The sequence below is a fragment of the Chinchilla lanigera genome, unplaced genomic scaffold (genome assembly GCF_000276665.1).
Source record: "Chinchilla lanigera isolate Chin_1 unplaced genomic scaffold, ChiLan1.0 scaffold00017, whole genome shotgun sequence".
In the NCBI taxonomy this organism is placed as follows: Eukaryota; Metazoa; Chordata; class Mammalia; order Rodentia; family Chinchillidae; genus Chinchilla; species Chinchilla lanigera.
Window position 1 is genome coordinate 3,685,259 of NW_004955418.1, and position 22,052 is coordinate 3,707,310.

Sequence of the window (22,052 nt, forward strand, 5' to 3'; positions counted from 1 at the left end):
CAAAAAACGGCTTTGGCCCCAGACGGCTCACTTGATTTTTGACAACCCTTAGGCTGTAACTACTTGTTAGATCCTTCTTGCGTATCTCTGTCTTCCTGAGAAACCACTTCTAAGATACCAACATGTATTACAGTAGTCATTGATATTTTCCTACTAATCTATCCACAACTCTGTAATGTTTGTATTGTTCCTATCCTGTTTCATAAATAGATGCATGTTTATTATTATGTGTTTCCTACAACAACCATTGAGAATAGTCAATGATTATTCAATTGGTCACTCATGTATAGCTCTATTTATTTTCTTTAGAAGCCACTTTGAAGATAACAAAGTATAGTACAACTACTGATAATCTACCTCTTTTGTCTGTAACTCACTATTATTTGTCTATTTGTTTTCCTGAGAAACTATCTTGTAGATAACAATATGTAAAACAATAACCATTGATAATTTCCTACCGCTTTGTCTGTAATTTGGTAAGCTCCCCCATTATTGTTGTCCTTCTCTTACTCTTTAAAATAAAAAAAAAAAACAAAAAAACATATTGGAAATCCATCTCCTAACAGCTATTCAAACAAACTTGAATTCCCTTGTTAAAGCCTGCCAGAGCTCAGCACTTCCTCTGTAGAGCTCCTTACCATCCACAGACACAAAGTGGTGACCCCCACCCCAGGACACAGGGCGTTGACAGATTAGATGTTGCAACTCAGTGAACTTCAGCCCACTGCCTATTTCATTCAGACTCTGTTTTTAATCCAATTATTTCCAATTTTGTGGAAACATTTTTTCCTGCATAATTCCACAGCTACTTAGTAAAATTATCAACAAAACTATTACTTGAAAACCCAACTGGTCTTTAAAAGGTTGTGGTTAATTTTTATATCTTTTTACAGATTGCCTTTTTAAAATCTACTCACCATTCTTAGAAACCATCATTCATATTTAGTGAGTTTAAAAATCTAGAGAACTATTAAAAATCTGTCATAAAAATCAAGAAGATCAGGGAATATTCAATGTGTGTTAATCTTAGGAAAAAGTTTTATGTCAAAAAAAAATGTACCATTTCAAAGATCTTGAACACAGTTTCCCAATTAAGACTTACTATTGTGAGGATAAAACAGAAAAATTGGAGAAAATGAGCAAAGAAATGGACAGATTCTAATAATAAATAGCAATAAAAATGATTATTGATAATTACTATAATTACTTTTATAATACCTATTATTTCTCACACGTTATACCGTCTGGGTACTATGCTAAGGACTTTACATATATCATCTTATTTTTTCCTCACCATGATGCTAGGACATAAGCGTCATTATTATTCCCATTGTATAGTTGTGGAAGTGAGATTTAGAAGTTTTCATTAATGTTCTCAAGGTGGCACCTACAATGGATCCAGCCCCATGACTCCAAAGCCTAGTAGAGTGTGAAAATATCCACAACACAGCAACCACAAAAACAACCAGCAGTCTACGCCTGTGAGCAATGGTTAGATAGAACCACAATCTAGCCAGCTCAGGTCTCTAGCCACCTCCCCATTGGGTGGTAAAGACAGATAATGAAAGGAACCTGACATCCCTTATCGTGGATGAGAAATGTATACGTGATCTTTCAAGGGAACATTGGGTTAGTGACATTCCCTTTCTGAGTTAATCACTGCTTGTTGACCCTTTAGGAGGCATCATTCTAGACAATTTTGCAGAACTAGCAGGTGAGATACTCTCTTTCATCTGCCATCTTGCAATTTCATCCTGGCCTTCACATGCCAGTAGCTAAGGGTTCACTCTTAACCATCTTTTATAAGACCAGACCCAATGACAATGAGTGATAATAACAGTAACATTCACTGCCTATAAGATAGTGTTAGTTTTCAAGTCTGGGGCAGCCACAGTCTGATTATATGGAATATGTGTGTTCTTCTCTATAAGAAAACTCCCAGAATATTATTGGTAGCAGTTGGCTACAGACTCAAAAGTACAGATATCTTGGCATATAGTGGCAGCTTATTCTTCAGTCATTAATGATTGAATATTTCCCATTACTAAAGCCTGCAAATAGCAAAGGATTGTTATGCTCGGGGCCTAACACGTGGGACATTTTATGTATTAATATTTCATCTGAATTATGCTGCTAGGACTGCCACAGAAAATAATGAGACCTTGACAAATGTTGAAAGAAAGTTTTTAACAGCTTCTGGGTTCTGAAAATAGAATTTGAATAAACAGTGAAGTACAAATATGAATGTGAACACACATAGTTCAATTAAGTTTGAGAATAAATTATATCATTGGTATTAGGAATATTCTTAGCATATTGGTTTCTTTTCTAACCTAACAGTTTTTATTTCTCTTCTGTGACTGGCATGGAAGTTAACACTTCATGTGCTCCATAGTTACAGTGCAGCACACTCATTAGGAGCCATGGCCCAGTGGATATTTTTTTTTGTTTTGTTTTATTGCTTTGTTTTCCCAGACCTATGTCTTTTCTCAGTGACAAGATGCTGTGAATCTGTCCCATGCTGAATTCTTCATGGTCTATTGTAGAACACTACTCACTGATTTCATTTACCTGGGCCAAATTTTAATTTCCTGACCTGCAGTTTGCTTTAGAACATTCACATTTCCTTAGAAAAATGAGTATTTGCCTAAATATGAAGCTTCTGTGCTTTTTCTTTTGTGACTCATTTACAAGTGAGCCCTTTCTTGTTAGTAGCCTGAGGCAAAAGTTCTATGAAAGAGACCAAAGAGGTAGGGTTTCCTTTTCTATTTTTTGAGAAATGACAGGTGGTATACCATAAGCACTCTCAAAAGATGTATTCTGAAGAGCCTTTCATGAAAAAGCAGAAGCTGGACACTTGCGTGTAACAATACTTGATCTCCAGTGCAACTAACTGCCCTTATAATGAACAACCAGAAAAGCTCACATCCCTCTTCTGTCACAGTATGGGTCTCAGACACCTTTCCAAGTTAAAGCAAAGTCTGTATCATAAATATTCAAAATTTTCTCTATATATTTTGCTATTTCTGACATTAGGAAAAAAAAAACTTTCTGCTGCAGAGAGACTGCCCCTCTTGGGGAAGTGAATTGGTACAGACAGCTCCCCACGCACACTCTGACGTACAAAGAACTGATGCAAACCCTCCTCTACCTGGCCTTTATATCCAAGGAGAAGTATTCTTCTGCCTTAATCATCCCAGGCCAGCTGGTAGGTCACTATGGGCAACCCCTATAGCTTAGAGCTCACCAAAGTTATCCAAAGGAGCTAGTCCTGATCTACTTATGCTGTTTTAACTTGCCTCTCCCTGGAAACCTCAATGAATGCCTTGGCCTAAATCTTCCCTTACTGCTATGTCTGTCTTCAGCCTTCTGACCACAGTGGTGCCTCTCCTATATGGCCCTGTGTGGCAGGCCACGCTTCTGTCCCCAGGACCTTGGGTTAACAATTTTTCTCTCTTTTTTATTATAAAGAGAAGAAAACAACAATAACAAACAGAACTACAAAACAAGATAATACATTAACAATGGTTGGGCCGGGGATATAGCTCAGCGGTGTAAGCACCTGCCTGGCAAGTGCAAGGTCCTGAGTTTGATTCCCAGTACCAAAAAAAAAAAAAAAAAAAAAAAAAAAAGGTTAATGTATTGCGTGTTGTTATCTTCAAAGTAGTTGCTCAGGTTACAAGACATACGCATGCATAATTGATCAAACAATATAAGCACAAATAGTTTTTTCAATGAATTAAAAGAAATCAATGGTATAATTATCTTTTGTATATGTATATATATTTTTTCTTTTCCCTTCCTTCTTTTATCCACCCCTATTATCTTTCATTTTGAGCAGTTTCTTTCCCATTTACAATAACCACTATAGATTTTAGATCTTCTTTATTTTTTCAGTTTCTTACACTATGGAAACAATACAATATTTACACATGCAAGTTTGATTTATTTCACTTTTGAGTATGGTTTCTAGTTGCATCCAATTACCTAAAAAAGCCTCCAGTTTATCCTTCTTTACAGATGAATAATAATCCATTATATAAAAATACACCTTTTTTTTATCCATTCTTCAGTTTATGGGTACTTGGATTGTTTCCAGCATTCGGCTATTACAAATTGTGCTGCTATAAATGTGGGTGCACAAATATCTCTGTGGCATGCTGCCTTTAATTCTTCTGGGAAGATACCCAGAAGAGAAATACATGGGTCAAATGGGACCTCTAATCCTATTTTTTGAGGAATATTCACACTGATTTCCACAGTGGTTGTACCAGCGTACATTCCCAACAGTGCAGAAGAGTTTCTTTTCCCCATAGCCCTGCCAGTATTTTTTACTGGTTGATTTGTTGATGACAGCCATTCTTTCTGGAGTAAGATGGAATCTCAATGCTGTTATAATTTGCATCTTTCAAATGACTAATGATATTGAATGTTTTTTCATATACTTCTTTGCTATTTATACTTCTTCTGAGAAATGCATATTTATCTCATATGCCCGTTTTTGGATTGGTTCATTGAATTTGGGGGGGGTCTGATATTTTTCAATTTTTTGTATGTTCTAGATAGAAGTCTTTTGTCTGAGGGACAGTTGGCTAAAATTTTTTCCCACTCTGTGGGTTTTCTTTTCACTCTGTTGGTGATTTCTTCTGATGTGCAAAAACTTTTTAATAAGATGAGATCTCAGTCATTGAATTTTTGAAGTACTTCTCATGCAGTTTGGTTTTTGTTCATGAACTCTCTGCCTACCCCTATGTCAAGATTTTTACCTAATTTGTCTTCCAGTAGATTTAGTGTTTCTGTTTTGATACTTAGCTCTTTGATCTGCTCTGACTTTAGTGCATAGTGACAGACATGGGTCTATTTTTAGTCTTTGGCATGTGGAAAGCCAATTTTTCCAGCACCATTTGTTAAACAGGCTCTCTTTCTTCCAATGAACATGACTTACTCCTCTGTCAAAGATAAGGTGACTAAGCGGGGTTGAGATAAGGTGACTTGTACTTGTGTCTGCATCTTGTAATCTGTTCCATTGATCCTCAGGTCTGTTTTTTTCTTAAACCTGTACCATGCTGATTTTAACACAGTAGCTGTGTAATATAATTTCAAGTCAGGGATTATGATGCCTCCTGCCTTGCCTTTGTTGCCAGGATTATCTTTTCTATTCTAGGTCTTTTCTGTTTCCAGATGTATTTTGGTAATATTTTCTCTAGATCTGTGAGGTATCTTAATGGTATTTTGATTGGGATTGCATTAAACCTGTATAATAATTTTGGAAGTATGGCCATTTTCACAATGTTTGTTTTTTCTATCCATAAGCAACGGATATCTTTCCTTTTTTCCCAAGCTTTTTATCTCCCTCCTCTGGGGTCACACCCAACCAAGTGTATCATAAAAGTATACAAACAGATTCTGTGTAAAGTTGGGCTTTCTATAGCATGATAATGATTCTCACTAGTCTTACATGGGTCTCACTGCAAACTCTCTCCACGAAGGGATAGTTTCTCCCTCAACTTACTCTTGGAAGGACACAGGCTAAACCAGTGATACTAGCTCTGTGTGGAGCGGGGAGAAAGGGTTAGAATGCAGGGTGATCTTCAAATTGTCTTTAATCTTTACCTGTAAGTGGGCCAATTTTTATAGAACCGATTACTGTACTCATTTTTTATATTTAAATGTGTAGTTGAAAACACTGGATCTTGCCTCCAGTCTGCGTCATCTGCTTCCTGTTCCCTGGCATCAGTGTGACCTCTGTTTTTCCCTAGCTCAGGTTTTCCAGTGCTTTCTGTGTTACTTTACAGAGACTATCCCAAAAACCCTGGCTTCTCGCTATTCTCACTTTGAAGTAGTACTTCAGAATAGTTCCTTTGGATCAAGAACATATATGAATAAATATATATTTATTTATATTACAGTTTTAACCTTACTCTTGCCTAAAAACATTTAAACTTTACTCATTCTTTTTTACTTCCAAACCTGCTCTAACATACATAATAGTAATAACATATATATGTTCAGCCCTTTTGAGTCCACAAAGAATTTACACTTTCAACTATCCCCAAAATAGTCCTCTGAGACAAGCATATTCTAGCCTACTTAAAGATATTGTTTTGCCATTTTTACCTTTTACATTATAACATATTACTCCTTCCTGGTGAACTGTTACTTACAGTAAATTGGAAAGGCTATCTTGATGACTCTCAACACTTAACTACTTTTTACTCTATTACGTAGCCTCTAAGGTGATATGCATATCTTCAAGACAAATAATAATAATAATAATACTAAACAAGAAATAGGCCTCCATTATAAAATGACTTTGCCTATAAAATGTGTCTGCTTATGTCAAGGATAAGAGGTGAAAACAGAGTTTTACAATAATTTTACTTTAAAAATTCTTGGATTTATGAATAGGTCAAATATGTTATCTACTGAGAATCTGTTTAGGAGGGGATAAGTATGTGTGTAGATTTCTGGCATTAAAAGGCCATGAGAGGAAATTTACCATAGCTTCTTAATTTGTCTGTTTTCTTGCCATCCCTTTCCCCCTCAAATCCATGTGCTGTAACGTGTCATTATCCAGTTATTTATAAAATACAAACATGACTTCAAAATTCCACCCTACAGGTAAATCTTTGCTGTGTCAGTATTACACCAAGTCATCGGAATTCCTGATGTACGGATTCTTTAAAAATGTGGTCCATCCTAACTTTGTATATCTACCTGCACCTCTGCACCAAGGACTCTAAGTTCCATTTGTACAAAGCAGCAGAGTGACAAATAGCCTCTGAAACTGTCAGGTGCTGCCACTCCTCCACGACTTTGTTCTCCCTCTGCCCACTGACAAAGAAGGCCTATGCCCTTCCCTCCTTGTTCAACTTCTATCCATCCATTAGTGTCCAGCTGTAATTCCCCCCTCTGTAAGACATTTCTAGCCAGGACTAACAATTCCCTTCCTTCTGTATCCCTGAGCATTTGACTCACATAAATATAGAACTCATCACAACACACTTTGAGTTATTACCCATAAGCTTTTCTTCTTTTGTAGTCCATGAAATCGTTAAAGAACAAGACCATATGTGATTATCTTTATAACCTTAGTGGTTACCAGGGAGTCTGTTAGTCATTCACTTTATTTTATCAATGAATGAGTCATTCTTTCACAAAACGACCACTTTGAAAGAAGTTCTATCATCGCTATAATTACAGACCTTGAAAGGAGACTGCTTGCTTGTAGTCACAAAGCGACCCCTTAGAGATCACTGGTTTACTCTCTTTCTGAACCTCCCTAATCCAAGGCTGCTCAGTTCTCAGGAATTTGCTGCAAACTACCCACCTACCAGGAATACTTAGTGCTTGGCATTAGATAATTATTATTAAGTTGTCCATCAGCTTTCTTCTTGGGGGGAATCCTAATTTGTTTTATCTTTCTTTTCTCATTTTCTTTCAGTCCTATCAATTGGTTAACTATTACTGATGATAAATGAGCAATCTTGTTTGACACATGGTAGCAAATTTAGATGAAGCCCCCATCCTGGAGACCTGGAGGCATGAAAGAAATAAAGCAGGAGGACAAATAAAATAATAGAATTGGGGACAGGGAAAGTACACATGGCACCAGTAGGAGGGAAGGTCCATAAACAGATTGTCAAGAGAACAGTTTTAAAGTAAAATTTTAAAAAAAGACATCAATACCAAACAAGATGATGCTATATCAGGCATAATATAGTGCAATGGTTTTTACATTTTCTCCTAAGCTTGTGCAACTTGCTTCATAAGTTTATGATAGAGGCATAAATATGTACAACCCAACATCATATTTTTTGAGGTACCAGGCACTTGCACTTCTAGGGCCTTGCACGTCTAGTGGAACACTCTACCACGGAGCTACACCCTCAGCCTCCTAACCCCATTCTTCATGCTATAACCTATGTCTCTGTCACCTGAAGTTCATACCATGAAATCTTCACCTCTACCATGTCAATGGCTTTAGGAGGCAGAGCTTTGGGAGGTGATTAGGTTACAAAGGTGGAGCCCCTTATGAAGGAGGACCAAGGGAAACAAACCATTAACTCTTCCATCACACGAGTCACAACTAGAAGGCACCATCTGTGAACCAGAAAGTCAACGCTCATCAGACACTAAACTTGCTAGTGCCTTAATCTTGGGACTTCTCAGCATTCAGACCTGTGAGCAATAATTTTTTGTTATTTGTAAATTTCCAGGCTAAGGACTTTTGTTACAGCAGGCTGAACGGACTAACATACTTAGTGACTTGCAAGGAAATAGTATTGTACATTTATCAGGGAAATTAATTTGTCAAAGTTAAATTTTAAAAGGCTTACAAGGAGTCCTTCCTGGTGGTTATCTTCTTTCTCCTGAGTGGGCCCAACAGGAGCTCCTGCCCAAATGATGTTTTAACAGAGGTGTCCTAAAACAAGCATCACTGAACCCCTCAGGAAGACATCTACCATTTCTATGGCTTCTCATAGAGACGCACACCAAATTTTAAGCATTTATAAACAGAGACATTGGGAATTAAAAATAAAAAGAAGTAGGGGCTGGGGATTTAGCTCAGCGGCAAAAAGTGCCTGCCTGGCAAGCGCAAGGTCGTGAGTTCGGTTCCCCGTACCGGAGAAAAACCAAAAAATAAAAAAATAAAAAGAAGTCATCAAGAATAGATTTCCATAAAGATAAAGTATCAGTATTAAAGCTCATACCACAGTACCCTGGGGTTCCACACACTGTCTTCATGAGCACTTGATGTTCCACGATTTTAGAGAGTCCAAAATCAGCTGTTAAGACAAGAACAAACATCGAGTGAAGCAAGTCTCTCCACAGCTGCTACACACACTTCTGTTCTTTGCAAAGAAGCTTACTTTGTTTATGTGTTTGTTTGCTGTTGTATTTTATGGTGAGGTGAATGTGTTCAGGGACAAGGTACCTTTGAAAGGAAGCTACAAAAATAATTTAAGTTTTTAATTTGGAGGAATATAGGATTCCTGAACACATTGATGAAAACATTTATATTTAATCTTTGCTGTTCTCTATAATCTCCAGTTTTTAGGGAATAAGCTATTTTTTTCTTAAAATAACCAGTGTAATAGTGGTATAATGTTATTAATCCTGAGATTAATGTGACAATAACTATAAGGGATAATAAAGAGATATAATTCAGAACCTTTAATTCATTGGTGGAAATAAAAAAATAGACTTTCATAAATGTCATGGAAGTAAACAGATACATCAAAAGGCTTATTGTGATTGAAAATAAATAACATCAATCCCTAATGCATTTGACAGAGAAGAATTCACTCTCGTAAGATGAGTATAAGACCTTTTTTGGAAAAAAAAACTTTTTATTTATTTCTCAGAGAATTATCTGGGTAAGATATTATCAGAGTGGCTACATCATGATCCATTTGCTGGGCTCCACCTCTGTCCCTCAGAGGAAAACAACAGGAAACCGCTCAAGGCCATTCTTCAAGAGCGGCAGGTGCAGCCCAGATGCCGTTTTAGACTTCAAAGATAAACCCACATTTCCACGGAGGTGCCTGATCCTTATCAGTGAAAGCAGCAGGAAGCCCTTCAGAAAGAAAGGCTCTCCTGCTTAAATTAGTATCTATCCATTTAAAGACATTTCTTTAAGGATCAAATCTTTGAAAGTGATGTCAAAGGAAATGTAAACTCCCTGCTGCCCACTGGCTTTCAGGAGTGATTATGAGAACAAGCTGGCTGCCTAGCAGGACTCCCAGGGTTCTTCTTTAGGTCCTGAATTCACGAAGCAAATTCTGTTCCCTGAGCTCTTCTGGGATAGAACAACTTAATTCTCAAAGGTATTAACACTTGTAAGTGCAGTGAACACATCGGCTTGGTGCACCAGGACGGCACCAGAAACGCAATGGCCTTCATAGAGAGGACTTAATACAGGTTCTTCAACTAAGGAGAAGTCATCCAAGATTTTTTTTAACTTTTTCTTTTGAAATTAAGATTTGTTTTGGAGGTTATATGGAAAAAACATTTAATATTTTTTCCCTAAAATGGTGATTTAAAGATTTCTTTGAGTAGATCAGAATTTCTCCAAGTTTATTTGTTTAGTTCATCAAAATGTTTGGGAGAGGTTTAATAAATTTTGAGAAAAACCTGGTGGTACACTATATGTCATCCTGCACATTAATATTTTTTAAGGTTCTGAGAAGTTCTAAAGAAATTAAAATTTTGTTTGAGTTGGAATTTCCTAATTACTTGATTAACTTTAACATTTCTGCAAATCACTCAACAGCCCCCCATCATCCCTAGGGCCAAAGGGAGCTCTTCACCCTGCTGAAGCACCAGGGGCCTGTAGAGTACGTTTTGAGAAAAATAGCCTTTAATTTATCTCTGTTCATGTAAACAAATGATTCAGGGTCCAGAGTCACCAGTATGTACTAGGCATCTTATGCCATCTTGATCATCTAACAAAACCCCAAATAATTTGTGGAATTATGATATAATTTGTGGAATTATGATAAATGTTGAGATTTTTGTTTTTTCACTATAAATCTGTCTACTAAGTACAAGGCCATGTCCTGAGCTTCTCACGCCTGTTAAAAGCTGTGATTCTCATATGTGTCCAGCAATGGAAAACCAATGTCTAGTGCTAATTTACAGATTCATGTTCTAGGAAAATAAGCAGACTTCCAAAACAAGGCATCATTCCTCCAAAATGTCAAACAGTAGAGGAAGCTGGATGGAGGTGATAATGGATGGAGCAATATTATAAAATGTCACAGAACAAATTTCTTCTGCTCTGGGAAAAGAAGCCCTGAGACATCAGAAAATGTCATTACCGATTTTAAGTGGTGCATCTGGGGCTGGGGTGGCATACAGAAGATTCTCTGGCTTGAGGTCACGATGGACGATCCCATTTTCATGTAAGTACTGCATGTTGGGAAATAAGGAACATTTGTATAATTCTGTTTATGGTTCCAGCATCTGTATTTCCTGTGTTTCATCTTTTAAGAACTGTCATAAGCTTATGTGATTCAACAATGCACACATCATGATTTAAAAATAAATACCACAAAGGAAAACATGTTTTAAGTTATATACAGTAATGAGTAACTCACGAATGCTAGGATTATAGCATAGTGACTGAACACTTGCCTAGCATGCCTGAGGCCCTGTATTCAATCCCCAGCACATCACAAACACACACACACACACACACACACACACACACAGAATAATTATGAGTAGTTAACCAAACATAGAAAGCAATTTAAATTATTTGGAATTAATTCCTAGAATGAAATCTTTGTCCCTCAGAGAATATTAGAGTTCTTATTAGGTGTATTATCATATCAATCAGAATTGATTAATTATTATTATTACAATAAAGTCAAGGTGCTATGTATTGAAATTTGTCTAGTTTATATCTGAAAAGCATAGCTGAGTAATTTTAGAAACTTACAACCATAGCAAACTATTTATAATTATTGCTTGAATAAACATTTAGATGTGTTCTCGTACATAGGACTATCCTTTATAAGACACATAGTTTGAGGATGATGAATGTTCTCAGACTCTTGAGAATTAGTAAACCCAACTGTCAATATAGAAATTAAAAGTTATCATTCAGGTAAGTCTTAAAGATCATTTCTAGCAGCTCCACTCCCTTTTTTTCAGTATTTTGTAGAATTCTGTATAGTCACAAATTTAACATATTCTCATTGTAAATGCTGAAGTCCTTCCTGATCCCTATTCCCCAGTTCCAGTTCCTTCTTCAAAAGTATTCGTCAGTTTAATTCTTTTTTCAAAAGTTGGTTTGAATTTTTCTATACATTTACAAACATGAAAATATGTATACAAGATTTCCTTTATTTTCTCAACTTTCTCACTTAAATGTGTCTTTAATAGGAATTTTTACATAGTTTTTTCATTTAATATGTCTGAAACATTTTCTACCACTTCAGATTATTTTACTTAACCCTTGCATCTATTGTGTTGTGCATAATAAATTTGTGATATGTTTTGATGGTCATTCAAGTTGACTGCAATTTTTTAAAAATTATAAGTAATTCAGTTGTGTTGCTTAAGATTAACTGTCAACTTGACTTAAAAGATGCCCAGATTAGTAAACCACACTTTGGGGTGTGTCTGAGTGAGTCATGGACATGTGGCCTTCGGTACTATATCTGGTCTCTGTGCTCTTTTCTTCTGGTGCTGTTTCCTCTTCTGCTTCTCGACCATCATGAACTGAGGAGCTCTGTTCTATTTCTCCCTTCCACCATAGTACTTCTTCCCTGTAGCAAGTGAACCATGACTGAATTCTCTGAAACCACAAGCCAAACAAAGTTGTTGGGTATTTTGTTCAGCAACAGTAAAGCTACATAGCAGTGATAAATTAACTATCACTGGCATATTTACATAATTCTGCTGGTATTTTGATAGAACGGATATGTAGAACTGATTTGGTAATGGAGTCAAAAAGTACACAGAATTTTTACTTTAATGTATATTCCAAGATCATTATTTTCAATGGCTCCACCAATTTTTTCACTTATCCAAATGTGTGTGTGTGTACATCTGTATTTATGTAAACTTTTTAAAAAAAATCTATAGTTTTGTCTTTTATTGAGCTGGAATATAGAATGGAGTGTAAAGATTGTTTTAAATTTGATTTTATTTGTCTCTCTTTGTTAATTAGAACAACTCAGCTTTTTCATATGCCTATTGATCCTTTAGTTTTTATCTTCTGTGAATGGGCTGTTTGTTTCCTTTGCACATTTTTCTGTGGGATTAAGAGAAAAAAGTGAAAGTTGTGAGTATGCTGAATTCTTTCTCCTTCCCTAATTCACGTATTTCTGTGGGATTAAGAGAAAAAAGCAAAAGTTGCCAGTATGCTGTTATTCTTTCTTCTTCCCTAGTTCACGTGAGAAGGCAGGGAATCCCTTCTTTCTACTCGAGTAAAGTGGTGACAGTGATGGTGATGGTGATGGTGATGGTGATGGCGATGTAGCTGCAAGATCACCTGATGAGTTGAAACAACAGGAGGTGATAACTGGCTCACTCTTTAAAAAACAGAAAGATTAGCAGATAGTTGGAAGAAGTGAGAAAGGAGAGGGCCTCAATGAGATTTATTTATTCTCAAATAATAGCTGGAAAAGGATATATATTTCTCATGGGCCCAGTGTGAACTCTGCAGAAGGGAATCAGGCTTGAGCTTCGTTAGAAAAACTCTCTGTGGAATTCTTTCCTGGCAGGTGACATCACCTCAGCCTCACAGGAAGCAGTGTGAGAACAGGCAGCTGAGGAGTCACTGATTCTTGAGAGGAACTCGGATGACAGAACTACCCTGCGATGGAAGGGTCAATGTAGAAGCCATCCATGTGTCCTCTAACGGAAGGAACACAAACCTACCAGCATTATTATATCTTATACCTATAAACTTATTGAATCTTCACTATAGCTCTGTGAGGCAAATCATGTAGTGTTTGTATTGCAAATGAGGAAATGAAAGTGCAAAGAGGTTCTGAGGTGTGTAGTCACAACCTAGTACTGAAGGTGAGATTTAGACTTAGGCCTTTGGCAGTGGAGCCCAAACACTTGCTATTACACGATGCCCCAGATGTTGCTCAAAAAATTTCTTGACTGATTCAGAGGAAAGGATGACAGGAAGGTAAAAAGGAAGAAGTGGGGAGGGTAGTGGAGGGGGAAAGTAGTGAGAGCAGAACGAGAGACCAGAAATGAGACAGCGACAAGACTATAGTTGGCTTTGCTTGCGTGATAACCAGAGAAAATCTGCCTTATCCCCTAGGAGGAAGACATGATTTCAAGGTCAGAGTGGAAGATGGAAGGATCTCGTAGCTTTTGAATATACCTAAAAATTGCATAGTTTGAGGCCAAAAGAAGATATTGATCCTCTCACCCCAATTCTTACCTAATTTAGAAGCTTCATTGCTTTGGAAAGAAATTGACACTAAAAACAGTAGCAAATGAAATGACATGGGAAGCTTGGGTTTAGCAGAACACTACATGAAGATTCTCAACCCACACTGTTCTACCTTTCTCATACAGAAATCATGGTTGTGTTCTAAGTGCAAACTGAACAACAGTAACAACAACAAAATAACAAACACAAAAGGAAATGATGTGGAGAACTAGATTGGATAAAAGAAGGAAAGTTTTAGATAATATGATTTGTAGCTATGCACTGCCTGAAAACAAATCAAAGCAGCAAAATGACAAAGGTCATAAACTGGTTTTTAAAAAGACATGCAGGGATAATTTGCTGTAAATTATTTGGTACGGAAAGATTACTAAGGGCCATCCTGTAGTCACATACATGTGTGGAGAGACACACTGAAATATATTTGAATGAAAAAGTCACAGACGCCATGACCTCATTTTTTCTAGATCCACCAGTCACCTCTGACTAATAGCATTTCTGCACTTTACATTATCTTAAATCAAGAAGCCAGGAAGAGGGAAAATGTAGAGTATGATCCTTTAACTTCCCTCAAGGAGACACAATCATGAGAAGCAGGGAACCTATTTTAGAGTATACATTCTCAGCAATTCCTTACATTAAAAAAAAATTGACTCTAAAGAGGGTGTGCCTTTGGGTGTTGTACCCATTTACTGTATTAGTAGTTTAAACTGAGAAATTTTTAAAAAGCTTATTCATTTTTGAAGTGGTACTAAATTTACAACATTAACATATGCACATTTTCAAGATGGGGGGGGTCTCATTTTGCCCAGGCTGGTCTTGAACGTGTGGGCTCAAGTGATCCTTCTGCTTCACCCTCCTGCACAGCTGGGACTACAGATGTGCACCATCATCCCCAGCAGTAAAATTAATTGTAATTTCTAAGGTAAGAAATTATTAAGTAAGGTGATACTATTTCACAGTTGTGTAAATTTCATTAATTTATGCCTTAAATAGTATCCAGCCAGATTATCATATCTGCTTCTGTATTTATTTTATTGTAAAATCACACAGACTCTGCAAAATTCTACCACACTGTCAGAAGTAAGGGGAAATGCCTTCAGATTATGATAAAATAGTTTGGATATCACAGGGCTTCTGAAAGGGGCTCAAAGATCCCCTCAACGGATCCCAAGACTAAGCACCTGATGATACAAAAAGAGGTTCAAGAGTTGCATGATAAGCATGCTTTCTTTTATTTTCAAATCTTTCAAGCACTAATCTCATCTCTAAGATCACTGCGTTCAAAGAATAAAATCAAGGAAATGTGAGGAAAATGCTTCTCAAAATCATATGTATGCATGGGAAAATGTGCACAGACATTTTATAATATCAGAAAGATAATATTTTATCAAGGTAATTATGGGCAAATAATATTTTATCACAATATTGATTTCAGCTGTAGATTATATCATGAGGATTTAAAACAAATAGATAAGAACCCTAGAGAGAACAACCATGATACCAGGTATTCCCGAATAAACTAAGTGTTAAAAATAATCACATGTAAAGCAAACCAAAGAGAAGCAAGGAATCAAAATGAAAATCTAAACAACTTGAGACACTTATAAGAGTTATGTTAACCTAACAGTTTAATAAAGAAAGAAATAATAAATCTGACAACTACAGTGTCTCACCACTAAAGGTTTTTATCCTGATCAGTGGTGATGGTTATTAAAGACACTGGAAGGGCCAACGAGTGTGCACAAATCAATGAAAACTTCAATGGATAAAAAGGAGGAGGAAGAGTCAGAGAGGCCGGGAACTATAATTTACTGATTCAAATTTTACAAGTGGAATACGCTTTTAAAAAAGTATATGATGACCGTTGTAAAATTAGCCACAGTGCAGTGAAGATAGGAAACACATATATATTTTAAGGATTTTATATTAATAAATTCTGTGTTTGGTGCCAAGGGCATATCTTTGTTGAATTCAGTTTCAACACCACTCTTGTTTTGATCCAGAATTGGTATAAGAAAGAAGCACCTTAAAGAACTTTTTGGGCATTGCTTGTAAAAGAATGACTCTATGAGAAGTCCTTGGGGCAATATACCCAAGCGGACCATTTATCAGCCACACAACCTTAAACAATTTGTCCGCTTCACACCCTCAGCAACGCCCACTTTGCTCGTTGCAGTGAGAATTAGAGAGGAGATAGGTAAGCGCTGGTATGTTATGAGTGCACAGTAGATGTTCTCCATAAATTATTGCTACCAGGACTCTTTTACTACTGTACTATGTCCCTTATAAAAGACATCACATTTATAAGCTTTTTGAGACTTGAAAAAATGACTTGCTTCCTCCTGAAGTATCACAGGTTACTTTGATCATAAAATACTTGCTTTATACTTCCTCATTTCCCCCCTTTTGTTTGCTGGCTAAAAGCACAGGAAAAAGAGGTTCCAATGATAAGAACCTAGTTGGTGCGTGTTCACGTCTCCCTTCCTCTATTTGCTTTCCAATTTTTTTTTTTTTTAGTTTAAAAGCTGTTTTGTATGCATGTTTCATTTGCTTTACCACAGATCCTTCACCCAGCAGATGCAATATAATTTGTAAACAGAACACAGCTTATATTGCTTTTTCTTTCTTTACCTCTGCAATAGGCTTGAGTGAATTTGCCACATGGATGCAGCAGCTACTTGCTACTCTACTCAGCCAATCGCCTTGAAACTGTCTCTTCGTGATGTCATTTTCTCCCTCCCATTTCCCCACTGAACATGTTACGATCTTGTTTCTGTCCCCATCAAACCCAGCACACGTTCTGGCTCATTTCACTGGACCCATCCGCAGTCTATCCCCAGTGGCGAGTCCATCCACTCCTCTAACTCATCTCCAGGTGCTCTTGACCTGGCCGCCTGGCTCTCCCCATGTCTCTGCTGTCCCCTCCGCTTCCTCACCTCTGTGTCTTGCACTTGCTCAGAACCCTCTGCTTTTCTTGAGCCCGTGGAAAGGCGCACACTGCTCCCCCCACTGTGTTCCAAATCTCTACCAGCTGCCCAAATGTCTCTGTAGCTCTGGACTCTACACAACTTTCTACTTTATCTCCTATTTGGATGTCTCACGTGTGTCACAGATTTGACTTTTCCAAAGTAAACTCATGGTTTACCCCACATCTGCCCTCTCTGTACCTGCATTCCCAAGCCTTAATAGAACCCTCTCAATGACCAAACCTAGATTCACCGTACTCCTTCATCTCCTTTATCTGACCACCCAACCCATGACTGTGGGAGGTTCTTCCTCCTGGCCTCCAAGCCCCGATGACACCGTTCCTAGGCTCCCTTCCAGCCTCATATTCTGCCACTTTCCTCTCATACTCTGTTCTACACATACAACTCTTTCAGATCCCCCAACGCCCTCATTGCTTTCCCATCACAGGCTGCTTGCTCTTCTGGAATGCTTTCTCATTCTTTCCCTTGTTAGATCTCTTCCTCCTCAGCTGTGGTATCACTTCCTCAGGGAGCTCTACTTGTCCTTTCAAAGTGACTGCCCACTTTTATGTCCTCTCACTGATGCTTCCTTTTTCTTTTTATAGTGGGTATGTCTGTTTGCAGGCTTTACATTCAGACATCTCCTTCACTAATTGGGAATTCCACGAAGACAAGGAAAAGTTCCCCAGATATTTCACTTCCTTCTCAGTATCTGACACTAAATATGGGCTCAATAAGCACTTCGGAATGATTAATAAGTAACAAAATTCTCCTGCAGATGTGCATATTTTTTTACTTTTTTAGTCACTAACTTATAGTTAATCAAAGAATGGCGGTAATCTGAACCTTTTATTAATTTGGTATTATTCATGTGCAATAGGAGTTATTAAACAAAAAATTCTGTGCTTACGTTGTGGCAATATATTTCTGTAGCAACATCACCTGGTATATTTAGTCCATGTAAGGGTTTTAGCATTTGTATGTAACATGTACATATCACATACATTTTTGTTGGATAACAAAAAATTACATGGCATGATTTGCTCTTTTCTACAATATTTAGAAGACGTTTAGTCAGGTCAAAGGTGTTCACTGAGTATTAGTTAGTCAAATGAAATTTACACTGTCTCTTTTAGAAAAGCCCAAAGTCAGTAAGAACATTCTAACTATAAGATCAAACAGGAGAGTTTCAACTTCTAAACGACATTTTAGGAAATTATGTAATAAATTATATAATAATTTGTTCTGTAATAGCACTAAGTTGGTAACTATGGTTCAGTTAATTTCTTCACACTCTTTGAGCTTGACCAAAATATCCAATACAGTATAGGTCTCAAGAGGGCTTGGGGAAAGGTCATTGAGACTTTCTGTCCATCCCCTTCACGTCTGAAACATTCATGAGCTGCACTTTCAAGTATAATTCATAGAAGTAGTATGGAGACTTAAAAGTCAAGTGGCTAAAGGAGCGGTGATGTGACCAGCTATTACAGCACACTAGTGAGCAATGGGCAAGCTGACGGCCACCATTTACCAGTGAAAGTGCCCTGCTGGACTCCAGTGGTGACACAAGATGATCAAGCCTACACCAACTCTGCGGTTAAGCTTCAGGACTTGACTGTGGCCCAGAAGTGGTTGGTGAAAGGGAAGGCTTGCTCTAAAACGCTTACTGGGGTTGCAATGTCACAGGAAAACTAACAGGAGACTGGGAAGAATTGTGAGTGCTGCTGGTAATGGAAATCTGGGATGCCACATTAGAGTAGTCCACAGGAGAAGAGGCCACAAAGAACAATGACGCTAGTTCTTGTTTCTGATTGTAGTATGAGTCTTCTGGCTTACTAAAGCAGTAAGGAGCAACACAGACAGAAATGCATTTGCCTGTGTATTCACATATGTGTATCTCATAAAGCTTTACTAAATACTATTGTAAGAATGAACTATATGGCAGTGGTAAGAAATACCATTTTATCTATAATATTTTTTGTAGATTTACTGAGAACCAACAACATCACTTAATTAAGATTTTAATGAAACAGTACATTCACTAGCAATCATTAAGTTAGTGGTTATCATTTTCAATCAGGTATCAGGCAAAAAAGGCAATGAAAAATCCATGTGTCCAGATTGAAACATAAATCTCCTGCTGACAGAATATAAGTATATGAAGAAAACTGAAGTAATGCACATGTAGTCACAAATGAATCAGTACACAAAGCTCGAGCTACCACATGTATAGGGTTAGAACAAATGCACACTGTAAGGCACCTACCAAGCGTATACTGAGACTGTTTAAAGAGGATAAACATGGCTGATTTCACATTTTTATTGTATGAGGACAGGTTTCAGGAAAGATGAGACTGTAGGGAAGGCTATGGAATGTTGTGATTAAATGGAGATGACAATCAGGAATTAACAACTAGCATGGACAAAAGTACAAAAATGACCTGTATTGATAGAGAAAGAAATGGCAAATTTTTGTAGTGGGAAGGACATCAGGTTGGGCACTATAGTAAATAAAAGGAGCTTCTGAGTCCTCCTTGTCCAGCCAAGCAAGGTCTGGGGGTCTCGAGTTTGTCCCCAAAGAGAGAATTCATGTTGCGCGGAGAATCTGACTGGGTAGGACTGAGAATGGATGGAGAAGCCAGGCTCCCTCAGGCAGACGGAAACATCTTTGCAAGGATGAGGAAGCTGCAAGTGATGTCATTAAGGATAACCGTGCTTTAAACTGTAAAATGTTATAAATATTTAAAAATAAGAGTGGATTTTTTGGGTATGTATTAGAGAAGCAGTTTTTAGATGCAAATAAAAGACATATCAAACATGAAAAAGAGAACAGATGTATACATGATTCCTGAATCAAGTATGCATTAAAGTAGAATATAGTGTTCAACAAAGAGAGAAAAGCCCCAAATTTATCTTACCATTTAGTCTTTTAAAAATACAATTATCAAAAGCTCAAATTCTCCTTTAAAGAGATTAAGATAATACGGCTGCTCTGAATTCAGGGGGTGTCTAGACATGTAATTAAACTCTCTATGGTCCTAACAAAAACGGTGTCATTGTGTAACGAAAGCTACTACACAGTAATTTAGTTTAATTACAGCTGTGCTGTGTTCGATGGGCTGTGTGTGGTTAATTGATAATGTCTCAGGAGTTGGTAGGAGGAAGTTTGAATCTCTTTAAAATTCTAACAGGACAAAGAAATACCAGTCACTGGAAAAAGAAAACAGTATTCTGGCTGCAGTTCTCCTGTTGAGAAGAAAAATTAAACTGCATGGATTGGCTCTTTTCTACAGCTCAGAAAATTTAAAATCAATATACAGAAACCTAAAGAAGACTAATCCACTTTTAAATCACATCTGCATTGTGACCTGCCACCTCCGTTGTCTTTATCCTTGACCTCTACTCTATGATGGCTTCAGAGCTATCCAAAGAATAGATGAAAACCACCTCCTGTGACTAGATCAACGGGCCTGGTTAGCCAAGTCTGATGCGGATCTGTGAAAAGTCTTCATTCACCTCGCATCCTAGGATCAGAGGAATCCGCTTAAGTAAAGGTGCCAAGTGCTGGGCCTCACAGGCACCCTTACCTACTCAGAGTCATCCTCCAAGCACCTTTTCCACTCCTGAGCCTTGACCAACCCATTCTTATCCATTCACTTATTCATTTCCATTTCCATTTCCGTTGCAATTTCTTAGTATAGTCTGCAATGTTCTCTGCTTGAATTATAATATTACATTTTTAACCATTCCCATTCGTCCATCTACCTACATCTTTTTTAGATCACAGATTAACTCATGCAACCTTAATCTGAAAACAAAAACAAGTCACTTTCAGAGCTTTTCACTGCCTGCAAGCTAAAGTCTAATTTCCCTAGTATAAAAACTAATGGCTCTCTAAAATTCACCTCTAATTTGTGGCTGTGGGACAAGTGATCAAGCCCAAGGCACACAGCCTTATTATGTATTCCTGTCATGCTATGCATTTTCCCACTTGGTTGCCAAAATGTATTTTCTAAAAATTCTGGAAATCATATTACTCATCCCATGGACTCTTTCAGAATTTGCCACTCTTCCGTCTAGAGACAGAGCCTAATTCTCTTTCCCTTGAATCTGGATGGAATTATAACTTGCTGATAACCAGTAGAATGCAGAGGCAACAATAGTAACTTTTGAGGTTAGATCTCCAAAGTCAGTGAAGCTTGTATCTTGTTTGCTAGGTATTTGGTTTTGCATCCCTGAGCTACCTGGTAAAAATCCTGACTACCCTAAGGCCATCATGCTATATCATGGCCACCATGGATAAACTGTACATAGGCGTTCCGGTTCACAGTCCCCACTGAGGTCTTCTATGACATGAGTGGAGAAAGCTCTAGATGATTCCTACCTCTAGTAATCAAGCCTCCAAACATCTGTGCCTTCTCATCTGAGATTCCCAGATATTGTATAGCAGAAATAACTCTCATTCCCACTGTGTTCTGACCCAAAGACTACACAAGCATAAGATGATGGCTTTAAGAAGTTGCTAGGCATGAGGATAGCTTAAGACAGCAACAGTAGCTGATAGTTTTATACCCCAGATTGATAGCACCTTCTCTATGAAATGGAGCTTCAACCCCACAATGAAATGAATCATTTTCTGTACCTTCCACTGCATGTTTTCATAGAGTATGTAGATGCTTTCATATATAAGCATGTGCTTGTCTATCAAAGTAAAGGATACATTCTTTGAGAATGGGATTTGTCTCATTTGTTTTTTTGTATCTATGGGACCTAGGTATAAGGATGGGCCTATAGAAGGTTTTCAATAAATGTTTATGAAATAATAAAGAAGGAATGAGTGAACATGATCAGAATTATGAGCATACATCAAAAAAATATAGACACTAAATACCAAAGAATAGCTACAATTCATTTGGAGGTCTATCACTTATTTATGTTTAAGAAATGTTTATTAAATAAGTAAGATGTTCCTTTCAATAAAGCAACAGAAAGGAACAGTTAATACTTCATTTTTTTTCTTAATTTTTTGACCAATTTTGCATGCTTATATCTAGTATCTGAACAACTACTTTGAAGATCATAATATGTAATATAACAACCACTGTTGATTTTTTATCATCTTGTTTTGAAATTGTTTATCGTTTTTGTTTTTTATTCTC

The 22,052-nt window shown here is 37.3% G+C and overlaps 1 protein-coding gene across 1 annotated transcript in view; it reads right to left on the minus strand.

The window, feature by feature from the left end:
• The window catches only part of Camk4 (calcium/calmodulin-dependent protein kinase IV), a gene marked incomplete at its 5' end in the record, with an annotated part of 222,824 nt that overhangs the window by 20,907 nt on the left and 179,865 nt on the right, over window positions 1–22,052 (minus strand). Inside the window, 2 exon segments of the mRNA XM_005382166.2 lie at window positions 8,715–8,789; window positions 10,824–10,914. Of these exon segments, the coding sequence (XP_005382223.1) occupies window positions 8,715–8,789; window positions 10,824–10,914 (166 nt within the window).